Source organism: Chroicocephalus ridibundus, chromosome 9 (genome assembly GCF_963924245.1).
Source record: "Chroicocephalus ridibundus chromosome 9, bChrRid1.1, whole genome shotgun sequence".
Classification (NCBI taxonomy): Eukaryota; Metazoa; Chordata; class Aves; order Charadriiformes; family Laridae; genus Chroicocephalus; species Chroicocephalus ridibundus.
Window position 1 is genome coordinate 46,992,548 of NC_086292.1, and position 13,141 is coordinate 47,005,688.

The 13,141-nt window shown below is 45.6% G+C and overlaps 1 protein-coding gene across 2 annotated transcripts; it reads left to right on the top strand.

Annotated features, from left to right (window-relative positions):
• The first annotated feature begins 517 nt into the window (after positions 1 to 517).
• MTFMT (mitochondrial methionyl-tRNA formyltransferase) lies at positions 518 to 12,415 on the top strand. 2 transcript variants are annotated; one of them, XM_063346072.1, is made up of 10 exons: positions 518 to 709; positions 1,707 to 1,919; positions 2,347 to 2,469; positions 3,302 to 3,404; positions 3,973 to 4,048; positions 4,623 to 4,714; positions 5,198 to 5,279; positions 5,925 to 6,007; positions 6,308 to 6,538; positions 12,279 to 12,415. In XM_063346072.1, the coding sequence occupies exons 1-9, from the start codon at positions 558 to 560 to the stop codon at positions 6,506 to 6,508; spliced, it is 1,125 nt and encodes a 374-aa protein (XP_063202142.1). In that variant the 5' UTR covers positions 518 to 557; the 3' UTR covers positions 6,509 to 6,538; positions 12,279 to 12,415. The 2 variants fall into 2 exon arrangements, with proteins under 2 accessions (XP_063202142.1, XP_063202141.1); XM_063346071.1 differs by lacking the exon at positions 12,279 to 12,415 and having other exon boundaries at positions 6,308 to 6,763.
• The last annotated feature ends 726 nt before the right edge of the window (positions 12,416 to 13,141 follow it).

Genomic DNA, 13,141 nt, shown 5'->3' on the forward strand with positions numbered 1-13,141 from the left:
TGGGAGAAGATAGTTCTTTAAGTGGTTATTCTGACCCCATAGTTTACAAAAGAAAATTCTTTAAATTATAATCACTGTTAAAACAAAGCAGTCCAGAGGCAGACACGGACATGAGCTTTTCAAACACTGAACTGAAGCCATCAGAGAATCAGTGGCTGCGATGTCAACACCCTTTTCTGCCCCTGACATTCTTCCACGTTATCTTAGCACTGAGCGGCCAATTTATGTCCATGAGGGCCAGGGTTACGGGGCCGCCGCCACGGGAGACGCTCGCTGGGGCAGCACCGACGCTGTGGAGAGACTGAAGGCAGAGCCGGAGGCCGCGCTCGGCGTGCGCTACAGAGAGCGGGGCTGAGGCCTGGCTGCACTCCCCGGGACCGCTTGGTGCGGTGCTACGGCCTCGGGGAGGCGGAGAAGCGCTGCCGGCGGGGTAACAAGCTGCTCACAGCAGCGCTGCGGGACGAGCCTTCCCGCACCAACATGGCGCCGGCACCCCGCCCCGGGGGGGAGCTCCGCGCGCCTTGTGTGCGTCATCGTCCGGCGCCGGAAGCGCCGCCATGCGGGGCCGGCTCCTGCGCGCCTGGCGCGAGGGGGTGAAGGCGACGCGCGGGGCGGCGGGGCGGGTCGGGGCGTCTCCGCCATGGCGGGTGCTCTTCTTCGGCACCGACCGCTTCGCCGTCACCGCCCTGCGAGCCCTGGAGGCGGCCAGGTACGGCCCGCCGGCGGGGGACATAGGCCGGGGACAGTGGGGAGGGGATGGGGCCCTGGGAGAGGGCCGGCAGGGGCTGAGGGCGGGGGGGCGGACGGCAGGGGCTGTGGAGGGCCTGGGGGGACGGCAAGGGCTGTGGAGGGCCTGGGGGGACGGCAGGGGCTGTGGAGGGCCTGGGGGGACGGCAGGGGCTGTGGAGGGCCTGGGGGGACGGCAGGGGCTGTGGAGGGCCTGGGGGGACGGCAGGGGCTGTGGAGGGCCTGGGGGGACGGCAGGGGCTGTGGAGGGCCTGGGGGGACGGCAGGGGCTGTGGAGGGCCTGGGGGGACGGCAGGGGCTGTGGAGGGCCTGGGGGGACGGCAGGGGCTGTGGAGGGCCTGGGGGGACGGCAGGGGCTGTGGAGGGCCTGGGGGGACGGCAGGGGCTGTGGAGGGCCTGGGGGGACGGCAGGGGCTGTGGAGGGCCTGGGGGGACGGCAGGGGCTGTGGAGGGCCTGGGGGGACGGCAGGGGCTGTGGAGGGGAGAGGGAGGGCTGGGCTCTGAGGGATGAGAGATTGGGGGCTGATGGTGGGGTTCACGGTCCATTGGGGTATGAGCTGGGGTCGGGAGGGTGGGGGGCAGAGACTGTAGGTTGGGCACAAGTTGGTAGGAAAATGTGGGGGGAAAGGGGCTTTAGTGTGGTACAGGGACCATGGCGTCATGAGTGGGTCCGTGGAGAGGGATCACAGGGGGGTCAGGACTTGGAGGAGGGTCAGGGGCCGTGGGGCTGTGTGAGGGGCGTCTGGGATTGAAAGGGGGAAGCCACTGGAGGTGAGGGGGCTGGGGGTGGCAGGGCTGGGGGGCCTTGGTCAGTGAAGGGAGGCTGGGGGACCGAGTAGGGGGTAGGAGTTGAGGGGCAGGTGATGTGGCACAGGGGCACAGCGAGAGTGGAGGTGAACAAGCCTTCACCTCTCCCTTGCTCTGCCTGCATGAGGCCTTCAATGCCTTGTTGACCCCAGGGAGCCCAGCGAGGACTCACTGGTGTCCAGGCTGGAGGTGGTGACCCTGCCCTCCCGCCTGCCGGGGGACCTGCCTGTGAGGAGCTGTGCCCGCGAGCTCCAGCTGCCTGTTCATGAGTGGCCCCACACGGGACCTGTGGGGCAGTTTGATGTGGGTGTGGTGGCATCATTTGGACGTCTCCTAAGTGAGGACCTTATTCTGCAGTTCCCATAGTAAGTGAGTTGACGGGAGGCCTATCGCTGCTTCATTAGCAAAGCTAGACTCTGTTTTTGAGTCAGCATCTGTGACTTGTAGCATGTGAGGTCAGCTTCTTTCTTGGGTTCATCTGCTTAGCCTGAGCCCTGCTTCTGTTGTTGTGAGGTTCACTGTTGTTCTTTAACACATGGATGTAGAGCTATGCAAATGTTCAGCATAATGTGTTTACCTTTATTCCTCTTATCTCCCTTTCTGTGTTCACTGAGAAACTGACAGTTATACAGTGTGAATTTTCCTTTAAATGTATAAACCAGTAACGCTTCAGAAGGTCTGAGGAGTTAATTCTTAAAGTAGTTCCAGTGTAATAAATATTGCACACCCATTTACATATGGGTTCGGCTTCAAGTACTGTTGCTCTTCTAACTTTAAAATATTTCAATTCAGTGGCGTGCTGAATGTCCATCCCAGCTGTCTCCCACGATGGCGTGGTCCTGCACCAATAGTCCACACAGTGCTTCATGGTGATAAAGTGACTGGGGTGACAATTATGGAAATAAGACCAAAGAGGTAGGTTAGGTGTTCTTCCCAAAACCGCTCACTGCTTCTGTTGCCTCTCAGGACTTTAAATCATCACCACTAAAGTCCTCATTTAAATCATTCCATGTAATTGCAGTTTCTTTTAATGTGTGTGTGTGTTTAGTACTAAAATTTGAAACACTTAAAAGCTTTCATCTGACCGTATGAGACTTGCCACGAATACAGTATTTTCGTGAGTGTGTAATTTGCAGTCTAGACTCTAGGCCGATTCTCTAATTCTTAGCATTATTACAGGGACCAGACAGAGAACCAACAGTCACGCAGCTAGATGGATAGGCTTAGTATGACGTAACAGAAAAGATCTGGTTTTCAGACTTCAGAGTTGCCTGTAACCTCCTGTAAGTAAAACAGAGGACAAGCAATTGCCTGTCTAGGGATGAGAGAGTAATTATATGTTTTTAGTTTCAGCACAAACTCTGGCTTAAAAGGCTTGTGAAAACACATTATCATAGTTATCTTTTCTTTCTTAGATGCTTTTCTGATAATAGATATCAGGAAAGTGCAAAACAAATTTCTTCCGAATACTTCAGTTTGTTTCTTCTGAGATCTTATGCTTCTGAACTGTAAATTGTGCATTCATATAAGTCTCAGCTTGCTGAGGTGAATCTTGCTTGCCAAGATATATCTGATATTCTTTTCCCTATTTTTGTCTTGTGAACCAAGCATGATTTGATAATGTGTGAAAAATAAAGTTTTTGATGAAAAGAAAGAGTAATTAGTAACTGAATTAATGTAGACTTTTGAACTGGCAATTGAGTTATAGCTTCTCCTCCAGTAAGCTTGTATGTTTTCTGCCTTACAGGTTTGACGTTGGTCCAATTATTAAGCAAGAAGAGTGTGCTGTTCCTCCCTGCTGTACAGCAAAGGAGCTGGAAGTGGTGTTATCAAAGATGGGTGCAAACATGGTAAAGTCATGCAAGCTGGTGTCGCTTTTGATTAGTACTTTGCTTTTAACATGTAAACAGAATTCTTTTTAATCTTGTTCTGAGTTGACTGGAACTGTTAAGAGGAGAGTGATCTGAAACTTGGTGTTTGTGAGCACTTTGCCTTGCTGAGAGGAAAGCTGAGTGATGAGCTGTCAGTGTTGGTCCTGTGTGTTGCCATTGTGCTTCTATTCAGTGAAGAGCTCGAGTGCTTTCTATGGAAACAGTGCACTTTCTTCTTTCATTGGAGTGAATATCTGCTTTTTTGTATTAATTATCAGCTTTCATCCTGTTCTAGCATTAATATCAGGGAGCAGATCATCCATAAAAGCATACTTTTTTTTTTTTTTAAATTGCAATTCAATGGGAAGGATGCCTTTAGTGTGTTTGTGTGTAGGATACAGGACTTTTGAATATACTGACCCAATTTTCTAAAAGCTCACAAAGTTACACTGATGAAAAATTAAGTGCTGTATTTGTATGTCTTGGATTTAATGTTAATAAATATACTCAGCTTTCCTAATATTCTGTACAAAATTTAATTTTGCAGCTGATAGCAGTTTTGAAAAACTTGCCTGAAAGTTTAAAAAATAAAAAAGAGCAACCACAAGAAGGAGTAACATTTGGTAAGTAAACATCATATTTAGTGCAACTTTGTAATTTTTTTCTTTTACCAGCTGGAGAGCTAAGTTTCTTCCTACTGTGCTAGGTTTATTATATTTTTTTTGTATACCTTTCTCAATATAGGCCCTTCACTGCCTCTTCTGGCTTAAAAAAACAGTCATACAGAGGGGAAAAATGCTTCAGAATTCTTCTCCTTACTGCGTTAATGTTTTTTTCCAGTTGCTCGTACAATATCAAAATCACTAGTGATTTCACAAACTCTGAGTGAGTTTGTTATTCTTCATGGTCGTAACGCAGACAAAAGTGTTACAGCTGTGTTTGTAAATGTATGTTATCAGTTTGCAGTGCAATGGGTAAATAAGAGGACAACTGAGACTAAAGTATAAATAATCCAAATTGAGGTTTTTACAAAATTTTTTCTCCAGTTGTTGTCTAAGGTGCCTGTGGCTAGATGGTGAACCTGGCATTGGTCAGGATAAAATTTGGTTTAAAATAGGATAAAATAATACAGCTATTTGCTTGCAAAAAGATGCAAAACAAAATATTAAGTCGTTTTATTTATTTTTGTTCCCCTAGCTCCTAAAATATCTATAGCTAAGAGTTGTGTAAAATGGGAAGAGCAAACAGCTGCACAAATAATTCAACTGCATCGAGCAATAGGAAGTATGGTAAGACAGTGGCGTGGGTTTTTTTAACCCTTTTCTGTCTCTAGCATGTCTGAGTTTGGTGCAGATATTTTAATTAATGACTAAAACTCAAGTTTAGTTATTTTAACCTCTGAAACCTAGCATGCGTTTTAAAATCCCAGCATAGTTTAGCATTAGAGGGGGGATTAGTGTGGAGGAGAGTTTTCGTGAACTCAATCCCAAGTGTGAAATCAGCTCAGTAGTTTTGTATCATTTCCTTAGCTCTGAGATCTCCACTGATGCATTTGAGAGGGTTTCAGAACTCTATAATCACATCTTTGCATGACAGCAAACAGTGCAAACAGCTGCAGCAAGCAGCTGTTGTAGCGAGTTGTTTAACTCATTCCTGCATATGCTAATGGTTTGCTTGTCAATGAAATGAGGAAGAACAAAAAAAAAAACAAAACAACCTAGACAGTTGCCTGGAAATTGTGAAAAAATTCTCAATGTGTCATCTGTTTCCAGTTTCCTTTGCAGACGCTCTGGAAGGGTACTACTGTTAAACTTCTGGATTTTGTGGAAGTGGATAATATCCCTGGTTTTGCTGGTATTTACTTTAATATTAACCTTTTAAGTTAAATTATCCTGTTTTTTCAAACATTTATTTGGAGATAGTACACAATCGTACTAAACTATAGCTTTAAGTACTACTTTCTGAAACTCAGTAGAATGAAGTCAGTCTCATATATGCTCAGAATGCAGTAGGTTTCTGTGCCCGAAGTTGAGCATTAAATGGGTTTTAAGGACATTCCTGCTTTCTGATGATGTTGAGTGAGCGGTAGGTATAGTCCTGTGAATCCTGAGATTGGAGGAGTTTAATCCTGTAGTTGAGAGATCATCTTCTAATGCCATTGTCTGGGGATCTCTCACGAGGAAAGCTGTCCCTGCGTACTATCGCTTAAACCATTTTCTGTAGTAGTCTGTGAGTCTGAGCACCTTGTGGGCTGAGTGCTGTGCCAAAGCGTGCACGGCTTAACGACTGTTTACGGATCAGGTAGGGAGCAGTGCCGGAGAGTGACTGTGCTGATTCTCCCCTGCTCATTTGGGTATTATAAAACACAGAATACAATAAAATATTTTTAAGCAAAATAGTGACTCAAGATGATTATCATGCTTCAAAGACACATAAGTGTTTTAAACATTTTTGCACTTTTTGGCATAAAAATACAAGACAATATTGCTTTGCTTTTAGATCAGATATTAAATGATTGTGGGGCTGTTCCTGGTTCACTACTATACCATAAAATGTCCCAAACGCTGATAGCTCGTTGCAAGGTAGGTTTTTTCCGTTTGTTTTATAAGGTTTTATTATTTGTGTGTTACATAACTTTTGTCTTATTTGTCCGTTGTTATTCACTGAACTAGTTTAGATTACCATCAGTCGTTTTATTTGATACCTTGAAGAACTTTTAGTTTCCACTAACAGGCTTTTCACTTGCAAGCGAGAGTTTGACTTGTAATGTAAGCATGATGACATTAAATAAAACATATTCTGTAAGCCAGCCTTAGTAAGAGCTAAAGATAATTTTAAAACATGGAAGAAGCTTACTGCCGTTTTTTTGTTTCTATTTTTAGGAAGGCTGGGTTGGAATCAAAACAGTTGTATTAAAGAAGAAGCTTACAGCAGTTGACTTCTACAATGGATATATGCACTCTTGGTTCCAACGGGACTCAAGAACAGTTCATCGGGAATGCAGATTTCAAACGCTGAAACTTAGCACAGCAAAAAAGACTATGAAAGAGAGGGAAATATTGACACAGGATGTAAAACAATAGACGTATTTTAAAATGTGGAAGAAGATGTCTGTAAGTTAATAGTAATATAAAATATTTCAATGCCCACCCATAACATTCAGCTTAGTCAAGGGGTTTCCTCCCAGAGTGTTTGATCTTACGTCTGCATGTTTTCATCATGGGTTCCTGTGATACTCATTTCTCTTTCCCCATCGAGTAAAAGAATCTCTGTGAATGCTGAAGATAGTGAATAAATCCCTGTTTCTGCTGTTGAGTAATAAATTTATTTTTATACAATGTTTTCAGTTTCTTTTTGAGGACTTTTGCTATAATTGTCTTCAGGCATAAGTTCTGCACAGTTACTTTAAGATGGAAATATTAAAATCCTGTGCTTCTCTGTAATTCAGAGTTTAGTATTCCCGGAGACTCTTAGATCATCTAGTTTGATTTTCTTGTGGACCCTTAAACTACCTTTGTATCCCCACAGTGAGATGAGTAACTTAAGCCTTAGCTGGGAACATCTAGAGAATCTTTTCCTGTTGTGATAGTTTTCTTAGTCAACTACACTTAGCACGGAACATCCCTTATTTCTCGCGGGGAATTTGATGCCACATCTCTCTCTAATACTGTACCTGGAGCTGTTTGCAGTTGGTCGTGTGCCTTTGTCGGTGGGGTTTTCTGAGCAGTCCGCTGTTCCATCTCATCAACCTGTGCAGTCATTGCTAACTTCTTAATTACCTGTGTCCTCCTGCTTATTTTCTTTGTGTAGTCTCAGTCTACAGCTGTCTGCTTCCAGTGTGCTGGAATTCAGTTTCAATAAATCTTCGCTTTAGGAAGGGAATAAACAGAATATGCCTAATCTATCCTAATCTGAGATCTCTTCAGCCAGTGCTTTTAGGACCATCATGTTGTTTATTCGGGCCTGTTGACTCTGAAAATGCTGTAAATAGTAGGTACTCTTTGCTATCATCCATGAGTGACATGTTTTAGTCACCTGCATGTAGTGTGAGCACACTATTTTGTTTAGTTTTAAATTTGGAAAAGAAAAATTTAGTCTGTATATTTGCTTTACAGTACAAGTGACTTGTTTTAGTCTCATGGATTCTGTTTCTAATCTATAAATTTGTCAATTATGTTGTTCAGTGTCGTTGATGTCTTTAGCTTTTCTGATCAATTTCTTACCTTTCCTATTTAATCAGATTGATTGCTGTCTCTTCCTTCTCCTTTTTGTTTTCATATCCTAGAATATATCCCACTTAATATTTCTGTGCCATCCATCCAGAAAATATATGTTCTACTGTCCTACTTTTTCTCTGATGAGAGAGGTTTTTACCTGATGAGGAGTTGTTAATCTAATCCAAGCTTTTCCTTAATGGCATGTGTAAGACAGAGCATTTCATGTGAAGGACCCCAGAACCAATGACTCTTCTACTTTCTTGTCTTAGAAGTGATGTAGCACTGTGAGGACAACAGCAAAACAAAGACTGTCCGCATCTTAGGAGCTGCCCTAGTGTTACTCACTCGATTTATTTCTGCTTTTTCTAAATACTCCTGAAGGAAAAGGAGAGCCACTGCAGCTATTCAGGCTTGGGGAAGCACTATTCTGTTAGCTTCATATTTACAGCATTATCCCTGAAATTTTGGAAGCCTCCAAAGAAAAAAAAGAATTGCAGGAGTTCTGTAGGCTTGGTGTTACAATGGTTCTGTTTTCCTTGTGCTCACCGATAAATGCCAGCACATCCTCTTCCACACGTCCTTTGGGCTCTTCAGACTTTTCAGTGCGCTTCAGGGCACGGTCTAGCGGCAGAGGTTGTAGGTTGTTTGTTGGACTCGATGATCTCGAAGGTCCTTTCCAACCATGAAGGCTCTATGATTCTATGTCTTTTCAAGCAGCTGTATCTGGAACTTAAAGCTCAAGTCAGGTGTTGAGCCTCTGGCAGGGGGGTTGGACTAGATGATCTCCAGAGGTCCCTTCCAACCCTACGATTCTGTGAATTCTTGGGACTTCTATCAAGGTGGCAGGAGCTTGATGTGCCTGAGCGTGACTCAGTGAATGGAAGAAAGCAAAAAAAAATCTAGAAAAACGTGTTACATAATATGAATTAAAATGTTTCTGAAGAAGCATCTGTTAAAGCAGATGCTGCGGTACTTTTCTTTAATTGCCATTGGTCCATCAATTAATCCGCCTCTGGCAGGTTTTCCAGAACATATGGTTCTCCAAGAAATCCGAACCTGTGACTCAGAGTCAAAAGCTGGAAACAACAGCAAGGTGGAAGTCAGGCTCCCATGGAGAATTCTTATCTTTGACCGCAGACTCAAGGGTGCAATTTGTGCTGCAGAAATTATAAACCTGGCAAGTTTGTTTCTTAGCAAATGTTGTATTTTAGTGCTTTGCTCCCTCCTACCTACTGCTTGCAAGTAAAGGTTGCGAAGTCGCTTTGCTTTTACTCTTGTTCGGATCAGTCTCTGAAAGGTCAGTTACCCCCTTATGCCAAGAGAAGGGATGGTGGGTGGGTTTGGGGGGTTTCTGGGGTTTGTTACATCACCGGTCTCAGCTGTACGGCTGCTTGCCTTGTGTTTTCCCAGCTGGAGCTTCTGGGAATCAGTTACTTTTAAAGAACAATCATAGGCATCATTGGAATTCAAATATGCAGTGTTTGCTGAGGGTAAGGACACTTTCTCTAAAGTGTTTTCTCCATAGACTGTGAGGTTTTTTGACACCAATCGGCTGTATGGTAGGAGGCTGGCCTCAGGAAGGATTGTGTTGGAAATTGAATTAGCAGAGAAATGAGTATACAAAAAAAAAAAACCACCCCCACCACAATTTATACATCATTTTAAGCACAAATTATAAAGAATTTTGGGCTTATGAGAAGAGTTTTAGTTACCTGTTAGCATGGGTGGACCCAACTTTTTGATGTACCAGGTGCCAGGCACTGGAAAATGAGTTGTGGTTCATTATGACGTGAGGAAAATGAACGGTGAGACGTGACTCCCACAGAAAGAATACAGCATCAAAAGTTCAGGCGATTAAGGGTTAAAAGTTTTTAGATGACCAAACCGTTAAATCAACTGCTTTGGTCCTAGGAATGACTTTTGAGGAAAATTCCTTGGAAGTTCTTTAATTCCTTTGGGGTTTTTTTTGCATCTGCTCTGGCATGATAAAGCTGACGGCAAAAGAGAACTATGTTTCTGTCCTTTGCGTCTCTAAATGACACGGAGCAGAGCAACGTTATTGCCGGTTGGAATATCAACTTCCAGCCAGCAGTGTCTGTGTTAGATGTTAGCATGGGAGAGGACCCGGAGGGCGATTTGTACATCTCTCGCTGACAGTTTTAGATTGCGCCTCGTGTGAGATCTATTGCTGTTGGTCTTTGCTGGCGGGTGGTAATTTCAGATCTAACTAAAGCACAAAGCAACAGCGAAGAGGTTCCCCGCGTCTTCGGGGGAGTTGGAGGTGGTGTGCGCTCAGAAACCCTGTAGATGGTGCTCGCTGCACCTCTTTTGCGGGAAAACCAAGGTCAGCTGGACAGAAGAGCCTGAAAATCTGGTACAGAATGTCTTCAGTTAGTTGTTTAACACCAAATAATGTCTAAGCCATATTGGTAGCCAGGACAGCTATGCTTGTAACTTAATCTTTTGATCTGTGCGGAGTTTGCTTTAAGGCTTCTCAGAATTGCTTTCTATGCAAGAGGTTATCGAAGATTATACAGTTCTTTGTTGCTTAATAGTTAATGTCCTAGCACTGAATAGGCACAGCTTCACCCCAGTTGTTTTGTGGAGGAAAAGAGGGTAAGTAATTTATTTGTTTTATGGAGGAAATCTTCAGCACGCTATTTTTGACATGGTAGAGGAGCTTTAAAGGGAATTGGTGTTCCCCAGGCAGCTGTTAGCCAAAATGTCTCTTTGGAAACGTTGCTTTCACCTAGCTCTGTAGGGATTTAACTCGGTGGGTAATGAAAATCTGATTGTTTTTGCAGAACAGACAAAACAAAAACGGGGCATTCACTGATGAGGTGTGGAATAGCATGTCAGGGTTGACTCTGGAACACAGACGCGGTGATTCAATCCCCAGTACCACTGCTGAGGTCGAGTACAGCCACCCTAGCAATTGGAAAGCGCTACTAGCAAAATAAAACAGCCGTCCTCCTCTCAGCCGAGAGAGGAAAAGTAGCAGAGGTATTCATAGACCCAGCATCCGCTACAGCTCAGTTTAAGATCACTGAAGCCAAATTACTGGTAGAACTGCAAAACGTTTGGGCACCAGAAGGGCTCTGGTGTTGGATAGGGATGATTTCATCTTGGGTTTCAAATAAATGTTAGCGGGAGTGATGTTTCCTAGGATGCTGGTGACTCGCAGTTACATGCGTCTGTTTCATCATCTGAAACCTTGCTACTCCCCCTGCTTCCTAGGAAACCTCTCCATTCCTGTTTTCTGCTGAATAAATTACAAATAAACAAAAAGTGTAAGTGCCTAATCACAGGAGTGCTTGAGTCTTTTTAAAAAGTTGATTGCAAAATCCCTGAGTAATTTGAAGGTTGAGACTAGACAAGAATATCTCTTCTTTTGTTTATCCTAACTGCTGGCGGCCTGAGAGCTTCTGGGAAGCAATATTTTCCCTTTCTTAAAAACAGCAGGAGGAGGGATAGGTCACTAGATTTATCCGAAGGTTGGAAACTAAGTGACCTTAATGGAAGATGCTTTGCCCCAAACCTGCTGACGGGTAGGAGCCGGATCTCCCGCTTCAGCCTGTTTCTCGAGGTTGGTGGTCCGAAGGCTAAGGCCGAGGGAGGAGCCGAGTCCCAGCGTTCCTGCATTCCTCCAGCTGATGCTCTCCTTTGATATGTGGGAGTGCAGGATAGGTTTCGGGTTGCAGAAAGGACATTGCTGTACACTGACCGTAAATGCAAGCTGGAGAAGTCAGAACCGACGTTGAGCTATAGCATGAAATTCGTGCGAGGGGTGGATGCCGGGACCTGCTCTAGCGGTTCTCCCGTGTAAACTTTCTTAATGTATTTGGCACGGTGGCTCGTCAGTAATGACAAAGTGTTAGCGCTGAGTGGTGGTCGTTGGGCCAAGGTTGTTTTCTGTTGGTGGTGTTTAAGCACCTGTGTTTGAAACCTCTCTGTCGTGCTCTGTATCCAACGCACTCTGCCAGCAGCCTCCTCCTCCGAGAGCTCCGGGGCTTGGTGCTTGCGGAGATTAGTTTGTTCCTCCCAGTTGGAGTTAAGCTGCAGTGGGGGACGGTTTGGGGAAACTTGGAGAGCTTCTTGCTCTTTCAGGCTGTAGGGCTGTGACTCTTTAATTCCTGTTACACAGACATTTCTTCCCAAAAGGGAGAGCCCTGTACTCTGCTGTGTTTGGCTCTGGCAATCCCACATGCAGCACAGGGACAAGATCCCGAGCCTGCTTTCATCCGTGTATCTCCTGGGTTGGTCTGTAGAACTAATTTGTGTTACTTCACCCTCAAAGTGATGAAACTAAGTCCGGGATTTGGCTGGCTGGCTGGCTGCAGAGGAGGAGGGGAGCAGAGGGAAGAGACATTGCTCTGCGAGCCCGCAGCGCGAGCCAAGAGCTCTGTGGGAAGGTCCGAGCTAACGCTCCCCACTGGCTGCCTTGGCCCCAGCTCGCGCCAAGCCCTTGCAGCAGACTAGACACAAAAGAAAGCACACAGAGTCTAAATTCACTGGTATGAAGAGGATGTGCCAGAGTATTCCACAGCTCTTCCTTTTCTTCTTCTCTTTGATAACTGTCAATTTGCATAAAAACATGGATTATTAAGGTGGGTTTTTTTTTTTTAACCTTTTTTAGCATAATTCAGGCTGCACAAGCGCTCAGTCCTGCACAGCTCTGCATTTAACGCCTGGGATGCCCCGTGTCAGACCGGAGAACCTGTTCTGAAGCTTGCTAAACGCTATTGAAAGATTCCTCCTGCGCTTGGTGGGCTGTAGGTAAGACAGCATAGACCTAGAACTGGCTTCATACCCATAGGAGGGGATTAGGTAGGAGAGGGAAGTTCACGCTTAAGCATGTGTTTGAATTTCAGTTTTCATCCAGTAGCACTGCCCACGTTTCTGTGATCTCTCTCGGTGGATGTTTTGGTGTTTGTTGGAGGCTTGCTGGCTTGCCTGCGCCCCAAAAATGTATTGCCAGAGTTTGGGTGTAAGCACAGGATGTCTTCCATGCTGGCGAGTTCCTCAATTCCGCTCTAGAAGTCATGGGGGGATTGACAGGGCAACTTAATTGGTCACTTGGAGATGGATCACTGTCTGTCTGGCCCCTTCTGTGGCCATCTGTACCTTCAGCTAAGGGCAGCTTCTTGCCCAGCAGTGTCCTGCTTGCTGTTGCTGAACATGGAGGGAAGCCTGTCTTCTCCCTCTCTCTGCACCTCCCAGCCCTGCTCTACATTGCCTGGTTTCCTATCATCCTTAAAACGTGGATTCCCAGTTCTCTTTTCCCCCCATCCTGCCCCATTCTGGGAGCCCTGCTGCTCTCTCCTTACTTCATCCCTTGCCCGGATCTGCTGCTCCGCTCCTCCCAGCGCTGTTGCTGACTCTCCACATCTCGAGCTGGGGACAAATTCCCTGACCGCAGCATGCCGTGGCCAAGCCCTGGACCTGGTGGAGCACCGGCTACCCACCAAAACACCAAACCCCTCACCCGTGCCCAGCATC